The sequence below is a fragment of the Acinonyx jubatus genome, chromosome D2, assembly GCF_027475565.1.
Source record: "Acinonyx jubatus isolate Ajub_Pintada_27869175 chromosome D2, VMU_Ajub_asm_v1.0, whole genome shotgun sequence".
Taxonomy (NCBI): Eukaryota; Metazoa; Chordata; class Mammalia; order Carnivora; family Felidae; genus Acinonyx; species Acinonyx jubatus.
The window spans coordinates 76,220,798-76,241,143 of record NC_069393.1 but is presented as its reverse complement, the minus strand read 5'-3'; the positions used below and the strand labels follow the sequence as shown (position 1 = coordinate 76,241,143).

Sequence of the window (20,346 nt, the reverse complement as noted above, 5' to 3'; positions counted from 1 at the left end):
GTAGAAAATTTGAGATTACATCTGTGGCCTGTGTCCTATTTCTGTTGGAAAGAGCTGGTCTCTATCTTCCGGAGACCTCTGATGGTTCTGCTAAGCTTAAGTTGGAGTCTGTCATAAACTATTTGCTCAGATGTTGTTGTTCCCGATTCCCCGTGGGGGCGGGGGGTGGTGGGGCGCGAGGTCACCCCACCTGGCAGGATGGAGGTGAGGGCCCATCAGAATTCTTTCTGGAAACCCTCAGCCAATGAAATAGGGATAGGCCTTTTCCCTAAGAACCCAAAGTACAGGAAAACCAGCCCTCCTCCTCATTTCCTTCAAGGACAAGGACAAGGCAGGTTCTGGAGCCAAATGATCTAAACAGAAATAGACTGTGAGCCACACATGCAAGCCAAGAATGCAAAGGCCACATATGTAATTTTAAAAGTTTTGGTAGCCACATTAGAAATAGGAAAAAGAAATACATGAAAGAAAATTTAATAATAATAACCCAATACATCAAAAATGTTATTATCTTAATATATGTCAACATAAAAATCATTAATGATGTATTTTGTTTTTTTTTCACATGAAACCTTCAACATCCGGTATGTATTTTAATTTTTTTAATGTTTATTTATTTTTTAGAAAGAGAGAGAGGGAGAGAGAGTGCACGAGCAGGGAAGGGGCAGGCAGAGAGAGGGAGACAACGAATCCAAAGCAGGCTCTAGGCTCTGAGCTGTCAGCACAGAGCCTGATGCTCAGAGCCTGATGTGGGGCTCGAACTCACAGACTGCGAGATCATGACCTGCACTGAAGTCGGATGCTTAACCGACTGAGCCACTCAGGTGCCCACCAGTTTGTATTTTACACTCACAGCACATCACCATTCACATGTGACAAACGGCTGTCAAATCAGATGCTACACCTCCAAGAGATTCTAAAAGTCTACCACCCGTCAGACCCTCCATCAGAGCAAAGGGAACAGAAACACTGTTCTCACCTAAATGTCATTGCTCAATAAACTGTGATAAAGTCATACAACTTCAGCCACTAAGATATGTTCGCAGCATTTTGATGGCAGGGGCAAAACACTACAAAATGTTTAAAAAGAAAAAAACCGGATAAAAATACGCAAAATAAGGGGCACCTGGGTGGCTCAGCCAATTAAGTGTCCGACTTTTGTTCAGGTCATGATCTCACAGTTTGTGAGTTCGAGCCCCTCGTCGGGTTCTGTGCTGATAGCCCTGAGCCTGGACCCTACTTTGGATTCTGTGTCTCCCTCTGTCTCTCTCTCTCTTCCCCTCCCCGGCTCACACTCTGTCTGTCTGTCTCTCTCTCTCTCAAAAATAAATAAACATTAAAAAAAATACACAAAATAATAAGTAACAGTGATCTTTAAGGGGTGTGGTTGTGGAGCTATCTCTTATTCTTCATGCTTTTCTAATATTAATTTAGAAATTATGATTTTAAATGTTTCAATGATTATAACAACGAACCATAAATATTTCTTGAGCTACCATATGTCTGGCCCTAAGTTCTCCAAGAAGGTGATAAAACCTCCAGGGACATGGAGAAGGGTGCTAATATATCATTTGTTGGGAGGGAGAGGATTTTCCTACTTAGATATTTCTCCTGCACTTTAACTGGGAGTGTCAAAAATACACACAGGCCAGGACTGGGGCGGGGGTGGGGGGTTACGTGCTACGTCAGCAGCAGAGACAAGTGCCCAGCGCAGATGACACTTACATCTGCCCAGGGCAGCACGTGCCTGCTTCTCGCCGGCCCAGCGTTCTAAGAGGTGCCCTTGTGGGGCAGGGAAGGCAGCTGGGTGTCGGCAGAAGAGCTCAGACTCGAAAAACAGGTGATTGTGCATTCTTTCCACATGTGTGAAATATGAATCAAATCATTTATAAAATGCTTGCAGCTGTTTGGGAGGACACGCTGGGCTGCCACAGGTACTAATTTAAAGTCCACCCTGCTACACACACACACACACACACACACACACACACACACACACACACACACAGAGCACCAGAACAGCCAAAACGTTCCAGGATGGTCAATTTCCCCGGAAGGGTGAAACTTCTGAGCAGTAGGTTTTCTACAACCACAGGTGGCATTTCACGGAGGAAAGAGCCGGCAGGGGCATGTCCCACAAGTGTGAGGGTCCAGGATTCACAGTGACCCCTTCATTTGCCCCCTAATCTCGAGATCTCTATGGAGTATGACTGGGGTTGGTGAGTAGACATTCCAGCCTCGGAGATTAAATCAGCGTTGAACTCATCTGCCTCAAAAGGCAATAAGCCAGATGAGTGGTTGTCTAGGGCTGGGGTTGGGGGGTGGCGTGTGATGTCTAAGGGGTGCAGGGTTTCTTTGGGGGGCGGATGACAATGTTCTAAGATTGACTGGTGTGATGGTTGCACAACTCTGTGAATTAACTAAAAGCCACCGAATCGCACAGTTCAAATGAGCGAATGTGCATTACATCTCAATAACGCTGTTGTTGTTGTTGTTGTTTTTAAGGTACTAAACTCAGATGTGAAATTCACTCCATCCTGTTCATAGCAATGGAGCCCTCAGTCATCTTGGGCACTGTTTCACCTGTATAAGGAATGGGAAAGGCTGTTTGCTTCTTTCTTATATAAGGACTCGTGTGTCAGCAGATCTCTCCTCTGCAAAACACCCAATGTGTCTGCCAAAGCAAGGCCTCTTGGTTCTCCAAAGGCTGATACCTTTTTACTGACCTTTCTGCTCCTCCCACACTTCTGGCCTCGTCTGAAACGACGTTGCCCGGGACGTTTGGAGCCTCCTTCTCGGGAACTGAAAGTAAGGTGGATGGATCGGGCCTGGGGCTCTTTCTGGGATAAGGTAGAGAAAGCAATCGATGGTAAGAAGGGTATCTGTCTCCACATCCTACTGAAAAAGCCCATTTCCCAATTAAAGCTGTAAATGGTACTACCCCCAAATCCTAGACAAAAATCACCTTCCGGGAAGTCAACGGCTTGGAGATGCTTTGGGATCATTTGGGCCTCTCTGTATAAATAAATCCAGATTCAAAAGCAAATGTATCTGGGCTCCAGGAAAACATATGATTGACTCCAACCTCTGACCCAAGAGCGTGCTGCTAGCCAGTAAACATTTCACGCTCTTCAGACAGTTTTCATTAAGCGAATGGAAGGTCACGTACCGGGAACGGGACACTGGGAACAAACAGCTCCCTGCTTCCACCATTTTGCTCACATTTCTGAAAATCGCTGCACGTCCAGAGGTGGCAAGCGAGTAAACTTAAACAGTTAAGTATGGACAACTTAGCTTTTTAAAAAAACCACCCGTCTGTTTCACTGACTCTTAAAAACCCGGGGTGGGAATCGCTCCCGAAGCTGGCCCCATGTTCCCCTGGGAGTTTGTCCTCGTCTGTACCTTTCGGCGTGGAGCGCTCCCGGGGCCTGGTTTTGCAGCTGCGGGTCCCGAGGTCCCTCAGGCTCTGGAGGTGAGGAGACTTGTAGCTTCCCGCCCCCAGCAGCGATGGGGGGCTCAGGGCCCGGCCACTCCTCAGCCTGCTGGTGCACAGACGGGCTGTCCGGGCTGTCCTCCGTGCCCGGGGCCCCATCAGAGCAGCCCGGGGCCCCGCCGGTTCCTGGCAGCGCTGGCCCAGGAGCAGCACCCGAGAGCATCCTTGGAGCACCTGTCTCGGGCGGGTCACCAGACACACGTGCCCTGGTCTCGGCTGTGCTCAGAGTGACGTCACCCTTTGCTTCCCCAGCAGCTCCTGCCACGGCGCTGGGCTCCAGGGGAGTGGCTGATGCTTCTCCAGCCTGTGGCTCTGGGGCATTTTGCGTTTCTGAGATCCCGGCACCACCCCCATGCCTCTGCTCACCCCCAAGCGCGTCGGGGGGCCAGGGTGCGCCGATGGCCTCGGCCACAATCTCCCCACGGGGAGAAGATGCTCCCAGGGCCCAGGTGAACACGGGCATGCCACTTGGACCCCCTGTGTGAGCAAAGCCCCAGGCACCGTCATCCTCTCCGGGTTGACTGTCGCCGGTGGCCGCTTCTTGGTGGTACAATCCAGGAGGAATTCTGTCTTCTGGAGCTGAGGCCCCTCCTCCGTGGCTCTGGGGAACCACCTGGAAGTCAGCAGCCTTTTCCACGGGCGTGTGCGGTACGGCTCCCGGAGAGGAGACACCCGAAGCTAATTCCCCCTGGGCCCCGCCCTGCTGTGAGTGGGCCTGGCCCCCAAGCCCCGGCTCGGCCTCCCCAGCCCCCTCTGGCTTCTCACTGTCCTCCACCATCTGTGGGACACCAGCCATTTCCTTCCCCACGCTGGCACCGGGCAGGTTCTGCTCTGCGGCTGGTGCCGCCAGACCCCGCAGCTTTCCTGGAGCGGGGTCTTGGGGGACCAGGTGGGGGATCTCAGCCTCCGTAGGCAGCTCTCGTTTCTTTTCTCTTGTGCCCACCCCGAGTCCAGCAGGAAGGGCGGGGAGAGGGGCGATGACCGCTCCTTGAGTCCCGTCTGGAGGCCTCTCTGGGTGTGGCCCTGCGAGGTCCTCACCCCGCACACTCCCCTCAGCTCCTGCCTTTTCTCCCGCTGTACTCTGGGGCCGATCGGCGGTCAGGGCTCTGAGCACAGACTTCTCAAAGATCTTGGTGATGTGCTCCCTGAAGTCAGGGAGCCCAGCGATCATGCCGGTGTGCTTGGGGCTTGCATCCATGCCACCTGACACGCCTCTCCTTGGATCCTTGGAAGGTTCTACCATCTTCTCCCCGCTGCCTTCCGTCTCCCTTGCATCACCTGCCACGCTTCCCTCACTGGCAGGGCGTGCTGGCATCTCCCCGGGCTTGGTGCCTGCACCGGGCGCTCTTGCCCCCTCCTCCCCTGTCACCTGCTTATTCTCGGTCAGAAGCGGCATCCTGTCCAGGTAGGGGACGGAGCCCGCAGGTCCCTCAAAGTTTCCGGCTTTGGGGCTTCCGCTGCCGGCTTGCACCGCAGAGATTTCGCCACCTGCTCCTGGTTGTGAGAGCAAGGCCAGCAAGCCGGCAGAAATCTTCCTGGGGGTAGCATCCTCCAAGGCAAGTGGAGACTCTTCTACGGCACAAGGTTCTGCCCCCTTTCCAGCAGCACCATCAATATCCAGGTAGGGAGTGCTGGGCGCAGCCTCTTCTGGTGGCCCCGGTGGCAAGGGTTTCTTTGGGCTGTGGACAGCCTGGGCTGCAGAAATATCCACCTTGCTCCCGGGAATGGCACCCAGGTCTCTGGCTGCGAGCAAGGCATCCCGGGAGCTGGCTGAAAGCTGTTCTGCTCGGCAGGGCTCAGAGAGGGCAAAGGTAGAGGCTTCCTTCCCAGGGGAGGCGCACTGCTCAGTCTGAAGGCAGCCGCCCCACACAGCAGCTTCCGCTGGCCCCTCCAGAGCCCGCTGGAGCCCCAGGTCTCCCTCCTCAGCGTGCCCACCGGCCTCAGCAGCCCCACCATCAGCACCTTGATCCTGAGCCGCGGGGGACCTTCCAAGCAGTCGTTGGGCCTCTGCATCCAAGGTTATGGGGAGCTCCATTCCCTTCGGTGGGGCCGGTGCTGGTTGCTGCCTGCCCGCCCGGGTTTCACCATTCGCCTCTCTGTCCGGGGCATCCCGGGTGGGTGTGACTCCAAGGGCGGCCGGCGGCCCGCGAGCTGCATCCAGGAGAGCTACTGAGTCAGGCCAACAAGGTGGGGTCCCCGCTGTGTTCCCACTTGCCTGCTCCGTCTCACCCAATCCCCGGAGCGGGGGCTGAGCGTCCGCGGCTTCTGAAGCTCCTGCATCACTGAGACATGCTTCTTCATGCCGACTGCTGGCTTTCAACACACCTGCCGGCTCCTGCTGGGACTTGTTCAGCCCCTGCTCGGCACAGCAATTTTCCCTTCCGCTCAAGAGACCCGCGGGAGGCGAGTCCCCGGCGGGCAGACTGCCACCGCATGCTTCCTCTTGCTCACCCTGCCCTAGCACGGGCAACCCCCGTCCCGTTGGTGCTGATGACTCTGGCTGCTCGCTCGCAGGACTTTCTGGAACCGTGTCTCTGGGAGCTGACCTCGGAGCATCACACAGACCGTCTTTGGGGAGCGCACGTTGAAGCCCTGATCTGGAAGCCTGCTCCTCTGTTCCATACGGAGGCCAGCACGCATCCTCCGGAGGCCCCGCAGGTATTTGAGGAGCATCTGAGCCCACGTTCCTAAAACCTAGACCCCCTGGGTAAGTCTCCTTCTCACGTTCACCGTGCTGGGGCTTCTCCCTGAGCATGTCAAAGACGGATGCTTCTGGGTCTGATTGCAAGGGCTGGAGAGGGGTCTCAGAAGACACCCAGGGCCCCTCAGAAGCAGCTCCTTGTATCCGGGGGTCCCCCAGGCAGGGCGGCTCTCCCTGCCGACCTTGCTCCAGGCTGAGCATCGCGAGCCCAGAGTCCACTGCCAAATTCTCCCCCTCGGGGGGTGGCCCATCAGCATGGACTTCCTGACCAGCGGCCTCACGCCCCAGCCCACAAGGCTGGCCCGGGGATGTCGGCAAAGCCTCCCCGGCACAGCTGCCGGGCCTCGGCGCAGATGGGGGGCTCCTCATCTTTGTCTCCGAAGTGCTCTCCGCCTCCTGGGCTTTGGGGTTGACCTCTGCAGCAGGAGCTGACAGGAAATCTGATTTCTCAGATTCTAAAGCAGGAAGATAGTCCATTCTTTCCAACCCTCCCACGTCCTGAAGGGTGTCGGGACACTGGGTCTGCAACCCTGGCCCCGCCCAGACGGCTTCTTCGGGAAGAATGTGTTCACCAGTTCCGTCTGGCCCAGGGGGCAGGAGGAGATCCTTCCCAGGGAGCTTGCGCAGGGAGCCAGAGGCATGGACCGCGCGGGCTTCTCCCATCATCCCATAGGCCACCGAGCTCCCAGCTGCATCTTTTGATGGAGAGCCAGGCCTGTCGGGGTGCCCAGGACCCTCCTTCTTGAGGGGCTGTGCTGAGTCCGTGCCGGGATGCGCTCTGCTCTCCACGTCATGGCTTAGCTTCGAAACCTCGTCTTTTTCTACCTCTGGGTCGGGCTTGCCGCCGAAGGCCCCGGGTTGCTCTCCCCATGGGTTCTCAAGATCTCTACTGTCCAGTGGCTGTGTGACTTCTTCCTGTCCCCTAGAGTTGGCCCCAGGTGGTCTGCTCTCCTTCTCAGCCACTGCTGGGCTTTCAGGGGTCACGGCTTCATCCTTTGGCCCCAGGGACTTTCTGGCACTTTCATCTGATGCACTGGGTGGGGCGGGGGGCGGTACCTCTTGTTGGACTTCATGGTCCCTCGTTGAGAGCTCTCCCCTGTCCTCCGGGGGCACAGGGTCAGGACCCTCTCCAGGGCTCCCTTCTAGACCTTCTCCCTCATTTCTGAGATCTGACGTGTGCTTCTCCCGTCCCGTCAGCCCTTCGGCCAGATCTGTAAGAACTGGCATCGCAGTCCCGGAAACCATCTCTCTGGTCGACCAGCCGGGCTCTTCTGCAGCAGCTGAGGCCCCGGCAGCGGGCTGCAAAGTGGAGACTGAAGGTGGATATGCATCCTCCGTCGGGGCCTGTGGGGAAGGCTCGGCGCTCACAAGCGAAGCCCCTGCGGGTCGGTTGCCTGCAGAAGCACAGACAGCTATACTGGGATGGCCTCCCATTCCCGCTGTCTCCAAGTGTCCCCGAGCACCGCTGGCATCCACGGTCTCCTTCCGAGAGTCCCCGGGCCCGGGTGCCAGCACAGGACTCGGTGAATCCCAGGGCAGCTCCGGGTGCTCCAGATGTGCTCCCATTTGCTGCTGGCAGCTTTCCCAGGAATTGGTGCCGGCCTCTCGGGCAGCCCCTGAGTTGTTCCCAGTGGGGCGGCAGGCCCCGAGGAGTCCCGAGTCATCAGCTAAAGCCTGAGGCAGTGCCTCCACTTGGCAGGTTTCTCTGTCTAAGGCTCTGGGCGCCGGATCTTGTGGAGTCGGGGTCTCGGGCTTTGTGGGGGGCTCTTCCAGGCCAGCTGAGCTCTCCCCGTCTGGTTGAGCTGCAGCTGGGGCCTTCGGGGCCGCTGGTATGGAAGCCGCCCCCTGCCTGGACTCTGCGAGGGGAAGGCCACCTGCCACCTCTTTCCCTTGGGACTCAGAGCCGCCAGGCTGGCCGTCTTCTCCACAAAGCTGTCCCTTTATCAGCTCTTGAGGAGGTGCTGCTGAAATTGCTGGCAACTGGTCAGTGCTCCTGGAGGAAGATAATTTATGTCCCTCTTCCTTCAGCTGTCCCCCTCTGCCCTGGGCACTGGGGACGATGGCACCCACATTGCACTGAGTAGAACTGTCCCCTTCAGGGACAAACGCTGTTGGGACATCCCCATGGGCATTTGGGGAAGGTTCCTTCCTGGGGTGTTGAATTAGGGGCCAGTCTTCAGGTGCTGCTCCGGGGCTTGGCAGGCAACCTTCCGGGGGGCCCTTGGCAATGGGCGTGGAGGCTGGGGGGCACTCAAACTCCCAGGGCACTGGTGGCCAGAGCAGTGGAGAACCTTCTGGGCCTCTGGCTTCCTGTGGGCATTTGCTCGGCCCTGTCACTTCTGGGGACAGGAAGCACGGATCCAGGCTGGCAGCACCTTCAGAAGTGGGACAGGAGCTTCGGAGCCCAGCACTGCCAACAATGAAAACATTTGATGTTTCATTCATTCTCATGGATGTGAGGCCAGAGCCACATCACAAGCAGAATCACCCCCACCCCCACCTTTTCTCCCACTAAAGACCACAAAGCACACCATCCCCGTGCAGCTCACTCCTCGCCACGAAGAGACCTCACTCCCCAGTCCTCCCCCTCCCATAACCATCACACAAGCCTTCGCTTTCTCCAAAAATCAATTCGGGGGCATCACACACATGCAGCTTGGAGCTTTCCGTGTTGCTCGGCTGTGAATAGGGAAATATGAAAACAAAATCCCAGTAGTCCAAAACGCAGGAGAATGAAAGTTTTTAATATGTATAAACCATAATGGAGGGTTTGAACCAGTTCCATGTAACTTACGAGGTTGGTCCTAAGTACATATGTGAACCCTTAGATGTTCAGGAAAAAGGCACAAGTGGGCAAAGCCATGCTTTGAAATAAAGAAGTATTCTTGGGTCACCTGGGTGGCTCAGTCGGTGAAGCCTCTGACTCTTCAATTTGGCTCAGGTCATGATCTTGTGGTCTGTGAGTTTAAGCCCTGAGTCGGGCTCCATGCTGACAGCACAGAGCCCGCTTTTGGGATTCTCAATCTCTCCCTCTCTCTCTGCCCCTCTCCCCCGCTTGCACTCTAAATAAATTAATACATACATAAATACATAAACTTAAAAAAAGAGAGATAAAGGGTTACTCTTGATAAAGGTTGACTTGATTCTTTAAAAAAAATTTTTTTTTAATGTTTGTTTATTTTTGACAGAGACAGAGACAGAATGTGAGCGGGTTAGGGGCAGAGAGAGAGCGAGACACAGAATCTGAAGCAGGCTCCAGGCTCCGAGCTGTCAGCACAGAGCCCGACGTGGGGCTCGAACTCATGAGCTGTGAGATCATGACCTGAGCCGAAGTCGGATGCTCAACCGACTGAGCCACCCAGGCGCCCCAAAAAAGTTGACTCGATTCTTAAATTCAACATGCGGTACTGTGAGGGGCATAATCTAAACATCAAGTCTGCTTAGGTCTGCAGTTTCTGCCTGTGACCTATATATAAAACTAAAAGCTGAATTACCTTCATACCCATATCTGTCCTAACTTGAACTTACTTTGCTGGACAGCATGTGAACCCTGCAGGCAACTTGTGGGAACGTGGCTCAGAATGATGGATTTGCTGTAGGTATCCAGCTATCGGGTTACTGTAAATTAGTTCATCACCTGCCATATCTGGACTGGCCTTTTCAATTCTACGTGGTTTTTCTTAAGCACATTTAAAAATGTTTTTAAATAATACATGGCCAATACAAAATTTTGAAAAAAGGAAGAGACACCAGGAGTGCGTCACACAGACAAGAGGCCACGAGAGGACACGGCCAGGAGCCACCGTCTGCGGGCCGAGAAGAAAGGTCTCATCTGAAACCACCCCCCCTACCCTTGCAATTCCAGCTCCTAGAACAGTGAGAAAATAAATTTCTTCTGCCAAAGCCCCTCAATCTGTGGCAGTGTAAGCCGACCAATACAACAGGCATACGGGTATTTATCGTACTATCCTTGCCGCATTTTGAGGTTTCCAGTTTTCCCAGCTGAGAAGTTGGGAACATAATGTACGCTGCCCCCAGGAATAAAAACTTCTCCAAAAGGGAACCTGAATGTTTGTGTCCCCCCAGCTCACGTGTCGAAACCTGATCCCCAAGGTGATGGTATTGGGAGGTGGGGCCTTTGGGAGGTGACTTGGTCCTGATTCTGGAGCCCCCATGAATGGGATTAGTGGCCTTATGAACGAGTCCCCGGAGAGCTCCCTTGTCCCTTCGGTCTTGTGAGGACGCAGTGAAAAAACGTCCATCCGTGAACCAGGAAGCAGGCTCTCAGCAGACGGAATCTGTTGGCACCTTGATGTTGGATATCCTGCCTCCAGAACTGTGATCAACCAATACCTGTTGTTTACGCCCCTAGTCTCTTTCCCTGACTCTATTCCAGCCTCTCCCCAGGCCCCTCACCTATGAAATGTGCTTGACATCTTCCAAGGGGGTATGTATACACCGTCACAGCACCACTAATCCTTATTTAATGCCTGTTCCCACACATATAACACAGGAATGATGTGCTGAGAATATTTAGGATGGGCCCAAGAAAGAGTTGGCTACTGTCTCAACGAGATTCATGTTTTCAGACCCCTTCAGGACTGACAAGGGCAAAAAGAGAAAACTCAGGGGGTGAGTTGTCCAGACCCCTGTAATCCTCAGCTGGTCACACGGACAGCTGCGCCCAGAAAGCCCTGGCCCAGCGTTGACTCTGTCTGCCTCAGGAAGCACCAGGCTCGGAGGGCTCACAAGCCACAGGGCTGTTGGCTCATGGATTGTTCTGGAACCAACAACTCTGCACTCCACATCTGGCCAGCTTCCTTTTAACGAGCACTTTGCATTTTGTGTCCCACCCACAAACGAGGGGTCTCACCATTTAGAAGTTAATGAGATCAGTGGTGTGTAATTTGGAAATGAAGCACTCCTCCATACGTCTGATTGATCCAGAAGCACAGAACACAGCCCCCCGCCCCCAACACACCGGTAATGACACAAATAAAACCACTTCCTTGTCCCCGCCTCTGACAGGAGCTGCCAGCTCAGAGGGAGTGTATGGCTTCCCTTCAGGTAGACTGAGGGACAAGATGATAGATGCACTCAACTTGGGCACCTTGAAAACCTGTGAGTCTTATCAGACAACCACCGGGAGCAAATTCCCACCGCGCGTGGGACACACGGCTCCCCCGCCTCCCTCCTCTAATAAAAGCCCTGCTTGGGTTATTTAGCATAAGCTAAGCACCAGCAATTTCTTTGATTATCCATCTGAAGCAATTTTTAAAACCAGATTAAAGCCACTTGTCAGAAGCAGATTTGCCCAAGGGCAGGAAAAATTCTGAGAACCGATCTGTGAGGGCTCTTCAGTAACTGAAGGTTACATAATGTCCTTTTATGCTTCAAGATTGTATCAGCATGTGTGGGACGGCCATCCAGCTCAGAATCCAAAGGCCGGCTCTTGAGGGCTGGGCAGCGTAGACCTCTCAATGGAGGCTTTGCAGCCCGAAGGGGGCGCTGCCGTTGAGTGCAAGTTGCAGGATGAGGCCCGATGCAGGCCCCTTGGTGCAGACCAGAGGCCCCCAGCACAACAAACGGAGTAGCGTGGGCTAAGAGGTGATTTCCTGCAGCAAAATTCGGAGCAGACAACAGAGGTGCAGAAAAGGCCGTCCCCACTACCCTGGCTGGAGACAATCACATCCAGATGGGCTCCTAAAGACACAGTTCTGAGGACATACGCTTGAACCACCCAGGAATGTTCAGAGAAGGAGGCCGTTTGAGGAAAAACAAGCGTGGCCCCTGAACTACCAGGGTTGAAGGGAACCAGCAAAACCATACAGCATCACTGTCACGATGGAGAGGTGGCCACATACTGAGCATTTATCAAGGCCAGGCCCACGCTAAGCCCTTTTCAGTTATGACTGTGTTTAATGCACTCAGTAGCCCCGCAGAATGGATAGCCCTTACACTGCCCACATGTAGAAATATTCCCAGAGAGGTTTAAGACTGGACTCAGGGTCTCGGAGCTCCTGATGCGAAGCAAGATCAAGCCCTGCACCGCCTGGCTCCAGGGCCCTGACACCTCCCGCTTCCCTGTGCTTGCTGGCCTCACCTCTTCTGCACGGGCACTGCTTCTCCCATTCACTCTGGCTGCATTATTCTGTCTTCCGGTCTGCAGCCAGAGCGATGGCTTAGAAATAAAAGCCTGATCCCATCAGCCTCGTGGGAAGACTCTCCGATGGCTTCATTTTGCAATCAGCTGTGGCCCCAGCCTGCCTTTCCTGTCTCGTCCCACTCGGAGCTCCCCATCCGTGCATCTGCCTGGAGCCCAGAGCCCAGAGCCCTCCTACTCTTCCCCAGCAGGTCTCAGTTCCACTCATCACTTGTCAACAAAGCCTTCCTGACCTCTGGGATCAGATCTTCTTTCACAGGCCCACCTAGTGATGGCTGTAGTCACAGTTGCCACAACATGGATTGATGACCATTCCCTCCACTGGAGGATAATGAAGACTGAGTCTTTTCTCTTTTCAATATTGTATCCTCAGTATGTAGGGTAGAGCAAACATTGAATATATGAATGTATGAGTAGATGGATGGCTGATTGGATGAATGCTTGGGCGGATGGATCATTGGGTGGATAGATGGTTGGGTAGATGGATGGGTGATTGGTAGATGGACGGTTGGGTAAATGGATGGGTGAGTGAATGATCGGTGGATGGATGGTTGGTGGATGGATGATTGGGTAGGTGGATGGTTGGGTAAATGGATGGGTGAGTGAATGGATGGTTGAGTGGATGGACAGCTGGGTAGGTGGATGGGTGGATGGGCAGATACAAATAAACCCAAAACAAGGATTCCAAATATACAGAAATGCTCCCAAATCACAGTTGTTTGACTTGAACGTTAGGAATGCTCCTTTCTTCCAGGAAACCCTAGCATTCTAGTAACCTGTTTAGTCCAAACACTTCATTTTACAGATGAGGGAAATGAGGCTCAGAAAAGGCAACACACTTTTGTTTAAATGCTTCTTCCAAAGAAGTGAGGTTAAGGCCCTACGCACACTGGTGGGTCTGATGAACTAGGGGGTGTGCTGCAAGAAATTTGTTACTAATTATAAAGTACAGAAGTCTGTGAATGATTTGTTATTTTCATAAATTAGTGCAATTTCCCCACATCACATCATCACTGTTACTCACTGCATTCCAATGTTCTTTCTAGAAAAGAAAAGCAAGGAGAAAAGAGAGATCCTGTGAGTTCGACTGCAGCCCCTGGGAACCACCAATCCTAATACACTATCCCCAGTCGTGGCAGCTGGGGTGGTGATGAGGGGGCCCGGGGCTGGGGGCGGTCCTTGGCTGTGTGCCTTCCTGTCTCAGCCCACCAATTTGGTGTTTTTCTGACACAGCTGAGCTCTCAGAGAAGTATGACACTTCTGCCCAATTCTCCCTTAGCGTAATCTCTCGGGAGGAGGTGAGACTCCTCTGCTTGGTGACTTGGAGAAAGCAGCCCCCATAGGTACCCTTCTCCTCCCCCAGCTGCCTGCCATGTGACAACCTCTCTGGGGTGGCCCTCCCCAGCCTTTGTGGCCCCCTGCACTTGTACACAGCCTGGCACTGGGTGTGGAGGGTTAGTTCAGGGGGCAGTATTGGGAGCAGCCATTCTGACTTGCTTCCCTGATTCCCCTCCACCATGGTAAGACCCCCTTACTCTCCGGAACAGTGCAGACACTCTCACCGGGCTCTGTGTTAGGAACCCCCCCTCCGCCTCCCTCCATGGAGGGACCCCTCCCTGGGATGCATATGCTCCCTTTTCTATTCTCCTAAAGCCTGTGTGCAGACTCTCTCTCAGTACCTACACGCTGTCCTATTTGTTTGCTCGCTTATTTTCCTGCTGGGTATGACCTCCTGAGGCTAAAGGGAATTCATCTCATTTGTTTTTATATCTCGGTCTAGCACCCGTATGTACTCTGCCGAATGAATCGTGGAATGATGGAATGAGTCTATAAATGAGGAATAATTTTGTTTACTGACATAAAAACCTGCTTACTTGAGTTAACTCCCATACTGTGAGATGGATCTCTATTCCAGGGAGTTTGGGAAAGGATTTCTGTTCTAAGTGATTTGTGCAGAGGAAAGAATTCTCAGGTTAATAAAGAGAGGGAAATTGTCAAGTCCCAACAACTAAACATGGCTGGAACATGGCTGAGTCAGTTAAGCATCTGACTCTTGATTTTGGCGCAGGTCATGATCTCACATGTTCATGAGTTTGAGCCTTGCATCAGGCTCTGCACTGGCAGCATGGAGCCTGCTTGGGCTTCTCTCTCTCTCTCTCTCTCTCTCTCTCTCTCTCTCCTTCTCTCTCTGCCCCTTCACTGCTCATGCAAGCACTCTCTCTCTTTCTCAAAATAAGTAAACTTCAAAAAACAAACAAACAAAAAAACAATTAAACATGGTATTTCATGGAGAAAGCCACCCCCTCAGAAAATTCTTTGCGATTCCAGCAGATTAAGTCCAATCTACACACACGATCTTAACTTGTCCAAACAGTGCTTCCTGCACTGAGGCCTAGGAGCCCACTGACCTTAGCAGCCTTGTCAGATTCAGCTTTGTATTTTTAATCCAGTTTTAACTCTTTCTTATGCTCATTCTGTGATAGAAAAAACAAAGACCACAATGCTTGAGCAGCCCATGCAATAGGCGGAAGGAAAATATTGTTAGGTTCTAAAGAGTTATGGGGGAGAAGGATGTGTGTTTGAGAGGGTGTTTTCCTTACTATTTCATCGGCACTCTGCCACATGAACTGTTACCTGACTTCAAGGTCATGGTCGGTGTCAGTCTGCTTGTGGGAATCCATCATTTGGCATAGCATAGGGAGGAAACCCGGCAACTGAATTCCAAGGAAAATTCAAAAATGATCTTCTAACCAATTTTTTCAGCATCTTTCTCGTAGCGTCCAAAAGACAGCGGAATGACCCAATTTTGTGCTTCCCAGACTGAATGCTGGAAGGGCTGACGGATTGTTGCACACACGAGCTCACCATCGCTGGCACAAACCCATGTCTCTGTGTGTCACTCACATCTATCGTTGTCCTTCCAATGCATCTAGATAAGTCATGATCAGACCCCAATTCACTGAAATGCGTTTCTGACATAATAATTAGTTCTGATTGTTCAGACATTTCCTAATGTTCAAATACCAAAAATAAAACTACTATCCCATTAGAGAGGATATCTTTTTTATTCATAATAGAGAAAGGTCTTTGAGACTTTAATAAGCCCAAATCAAGGAATTTGGTGGAATATTTGGTAGGAATATTTTCTTAATTTTAATTTAAATCCTACTAATTATCCACGGGAAAATGCAAGCAACTGTTTTGTTTGTGTGCTTGGATCATGGGGGTATTTTTATTTTTATTTATTTATTTTTTTGTGGGGGGCAGGAAGGCGGCCAGGGTGTTTATTTTGTTTTGACATCAAGAAACAACAAATAGCGGTAAACATATTTTTGCTAACATTCCTTCTTGATAAGACTTCTAAAGTGTATTAAAATCATTTTCCTTCCTTTGTCAACACAAGAAAAGTACAAAGCATTGGAATCTTCCCTTGACGATTGAAAAATCTTTCAGAGAATTTGGGGCATTCCCTGAACAAAAGATGTTATCAATGTCACCATGTGAGGCTGAACCCATGTGTACTGAGCTAAAAACTGTGAAGAAGGGTTTTTTTTCTAGAACATGTCCCAGTCACCAGCCTATTTTGTTGAGATTTTCCTCTCTATAATTCCACCAGCCTAAATGTGTGTGGGGTGGGGGGAGTTGATGAGTCAACATCACCAGAGGCAAAGCCAGTTCCATGTTGAAGACATAAAAACCATCCCAGGCTCCTTCCCAACATTAACACAGCTGCGGTGATGATTTGGGAAGATTAACTCCTCTCAAGGTTGGCATTTGAGGCCACAAACAGAAAAGAGATTACAAGTGTATGCAAAATAAGCTGCTCTTGAAAAGGAAAGAAAAACAACTCTTGCCCATGGTATCCTCTCTCTTATTATTCCCTTTCTTCTGGAAACATCTCCCTACCACTCCCAAAATAAATGCCAGGTGTTTTGCTGCACTCCCATTTAAAACTAGAGAAAGAAACTTGATACAGTGACTTTTTGGTCTTTTCAGAGAGCTTGGGTTGGAAAGTGTCATATACAGAATTATTAACAACAACGGGGAGTTGGACTAATGGGGGTTTGGCCGCTAGAAGAGACATGGGCGACAGAGGCCTGTGATCCCCAGAGATGGAAAGCAACAGAGTAAGTCCTCCTCTTACCCCAGCTAAGTCCTGAAGGATGTGGCCCAGGGAGTCCATCAGTCTCTTGGGCTTGATGAGATGGAGCTGGGCATCTGAGTGCCAGAGAAAAGAAACTTGGACAAAGAGAGAACTCTGGGGATATCCAAGTGCTGATTAGCATGTATATGTATATGAACCTGACACTAGGTTCAGACCATCAGGAAGGTTTATGGGGAAGAATCCTTAAAGCTAACACAGGGCTGGGAAAAGCTCCTGTTCCCACCAGCCACAGTGGAAAACCCCATAATTCATGGGACGTCTGTTAAAGCACGAAGAAGTGTCTTGCCTCAGTGGTGGAAAAAATGAATCCTGGGCTAAACACTGCTCTGATCCCATCTAATGAAGCCCTAAAAGGATTAGGGTGTTCCAAATAACTTAACTGCATCCCAGAGCAAAGTTCAGGAATATTTATAAGAATACAAAAATATCCAGAATCCAAAAGCATAAGGCCCCACAGTATCTGGAATTCAAAGAAGCAGGAAAATATGACCCACAATGAAAATAAAACTCAGTTAATCAAAACCAACCCAGAAATTAGGCAGATGATAGAATTAGTACACAAGGACTTAAAAATTTTTTTTTTAAAGTTTATTTATTTATTTTGAGAGAGAGAAAGAAAATATGAGTCAGGAAGGGGCAGATAGAGGGGGAAAGAGAGAGAATCCCAAGCAGGCTCCACACTGTCATCACGGAGCCTGAAGCGGGGCTCGAACCCTGGAACCATGAGATCATGACCTGAGCTGAAGTCGGATGATGAACCGAGACACCCAGGTGCCCCCCCTTTAAAAATTTTTTTTCTAAGTCTACTTACACAAGGACTTTTTAAAAAGTATTATAACTGTGTTCCATATGTTCAGGAGGCTAGAGGGAAGATTGAGCATGTTAAGTACAGATGTGGAAGACATAAAAAAGATCCCAATTAGGGGCACCTGACTGGCTCAGTCAGTGGAGCATGTGACTCTTGATCTTGGGGTTGTGACTTTGAGCCCCATGTTGGATGTAGGGATTATTTAAAACTAAAATCTTAAAAAAAAAATCCCAATCAAGTGTGTCAAGAAGAAAACTCTAATATCTAAAATGAAAAACATAGTGGGTGGGATTAGTAACAGATTAGTCCTTACAGAGAAAAAGACTAGTGAACTCGAAGACAGAGCAGTAGAAAGACTCCAAAATGAAACACGCAGAGAAAAAGACAAGAATTTTTAAAAACAGAGCATCAGTGAGTTGTGAGACAATTCAAGCAGCCAAATATGTATGTAATTAGAGTCCCCAAAGGAGGGAGGGAGATTTTTAAAAACTATTTGAAGAAATAATGGCTGCAAAACTTACCAAAAATGATGTAAACTATAAACCCGTATATATAAGAATCTAACTCTCAGCACAAGAAACAAGAAGGAACTTACACCAAAGTATATCATAACCAAATTGCTTAAAACCAGTAAAAACATAACAAAACATTAAGAGCAGCCAGAGAAGGAAAGACAGAAGAACAAAAGAAAGGATGGCAGGAGTTTTGGTTGGAAACCACGCACGCTAGAGTGCAGGGGGGCAATCAATTTCAAGTAGTAAAAGAGAAAAGAACTGTCGATCAAGAACTCTTTGCCTAGCAAAAACAGCTTCCTAAAACATGGGTGAAAAGAAGGGTTTTTTTCAGACATTTAAAAGCCAAGAGAATTAAGTACCAGCAGACCTATCTTTCAAAAACTGTTGAAGGAAGTCCCACAAACCAAAAGAAAACAATACCAGACGGCCATCGGTACCTACACAAAAGAATAAGTAACAGCAGGAATGGTGACTCTGCAGGCAAATATAAGTTCTTTTTTCCTCATTATTTAAATCTCCTTTAAGAGATAGTTGGCTATGTCAAGCAAAAATAACATGTCGTGGGATTTGAAACATACATAGAAATAAAATACATGACAACAAAACACAAAGGCCCGAAGGGGAGAAATAAAAATATATTGTTGTAAGACTCTACTAAATGTACATGAAATGGTGTAATAACACTTGAAATGCATCACATCAAAGATGTATAGTATAGATCCTAAAGCAACCACCTACATAACACAAATAGTTATGGCTAATAAGTTAAAAGGGAAATAAAATAGAATCATTAAAATAATGACTTTTTTTCAAAAGAAGCCAAAAAGTAGGGTAAAAGGCACAGAAAAGAGATGGAGAAAACAAATAAGACTGTAGATTTAAACCAACCATATCGATAATCACATTAAATGTAAATGTAATAAACACTTCTGTTAAAAGGTAGTAATATTCAGAGTGGATGGCAAAAGAAAGACCCAACTATATGCTGTCTACAGAAAAAGCATTTCAAACTTTGCTTAAAAATACAAATAGATTAAAAGTAAGAGAATGAAAGGCAGGGGGAAACTATACTGTGAAAATGTTAATGAAAAGAAAGCTGCTGTGTCTGTATTATATCAGACAAAACAGATTTTGGAGCAAGGAATATTACCAGGCATAAGGAAGATCATCCTAATGATAAAAGGTTCAATTCATCAATAGGACATAAACATTCTAAAAGTCTATTTAATAACAGGGGCGCCTAGGTAGCTCACTCCATTAAGCATCTGACTCTTGATTTTGGTTCAGGTCATGATCTCATGGTTTGTGAGATCAAGCCCCATGATGGGCTCTGTGCTGAAAGCATGTGGAGCCTGCTTGGGATTCTCTCTCTCCCTCTCTTTCCACTCTCCCACCACATTCTCTCTCTTTCTCTCAAAATAAATAAATCAACATTTTTTAAGTTTATTTAATAATAGAGCTTCAAAATACACAAAGCAAAACCTGATCAAAAAAAAAAAAAAAAAGAAATAGCCAAATCCTTGGTTATAAAGTGATAGTTCCATACCCCTTTCTCAATAATTGATTGAACAAGGGACACCTGGGTGGCTCAGTCAGTTAAGCGTCTTTAGCTCAGGTCATGATCTCACTGCTCGTGGGTTCGAGCCCTGCGTCGGGCTCTGTGCTGACAGCTCGGAGCCTGGAGCCTGCCTCAGATTCTGTCTCTCTCTGCCCCTTTCCTGCTTGTGCTCTCTCATTCTCTTTCTCTCAAATATAAAATAAAACATGAAAAAATAAAAAAAAATAATTGATTAAACAAGTAGATAGAAAATCAGCACAGATATAAAAGACTGGAGCAACACTATCAACCAACTTGACCCAATTGCTAAACACTACCCATTAGTGGCAGAATTATATTCTTTTCAAGTACAAATGGTACATTTAGAAAATAGACTATATTCTACCCATTTTAAAAAGTCTCAATAAATTTAAAAAGATTCAAATTATCCAAAGCATATCACCTGGCTACAGTGGAATTAAATTATAAATTAATAACAGAAAGATATCTGGAAAGTCCCCAACTATTTGGATATTAAATAATACACTTCTAATAGCCCATGAGTCAAGGAAGAAATTAAAAGGAAAATTAGAAAGTATTTGCACCAATACTTGAACCAAATGAAAATTAGAACACACATGGGGCACCTGGGTGGCTCAGCTGGTTAAGCATCTGACTCTTGGTTTCAGCTCAGGTCATGATCTCACGGTCGTGAGATTGAGTCCCACATCAGGCTCTGCACTCTCAGCATAGAGCCTGCTTGGGATTCTCTCTGCCCCTCTCTTTCTGCCCCTCCTTATGCTCTCTATCTCTCTCTCTCAAAATAAATAAACTTAAAAAAACATATATATATGATTAGAGTTAGGGTTAGAGTTAGGGTTAGGGTTATATATATATGGATATATATTGGATATATAAATATATATATTAATATATATATATTTATATATATATAAATATATAT

At 49.2% G+C, this 20,346-nt stretch overlaps 1 protein-coding gene across 20 annotated transcripts in view; it reads right to left on the bottom strand.

The window, feature by feature from the left end:
• The window catches only part of TACC2 (transforming acidic coiled-coil containing protein 2), a 210,728-nt gene that overhangs the window by 143,506 nt on the left and 46,876 nt on the right, over positions 1–20,346 (bottom strand). For 16 of the 20 annotated variants that reach the window (XM_053207328.1, XM_027063276.2, XM_027063278.2 and 13 more), the window contains 2 exons: positions 3,403–8,604; positions 2,715–2,840 (listed from right to left, as the gene is read on the bottom strand). In XM_053207328.1, the coding sequence (XP_053063303.1) occupies positions 2,715–2,840; positions 3,403–8,604 (5,328 nt within the window). The remainder of the gene's footprint in view (positions 1–2,714; positions 2,841–3,402; positions 8,605–20,346) is intronic. The other 4 variants (XM_053207321.1, XM_027063284.2, XM_053207329.1 and 1 more) reach the window with 1 other exon arrangement.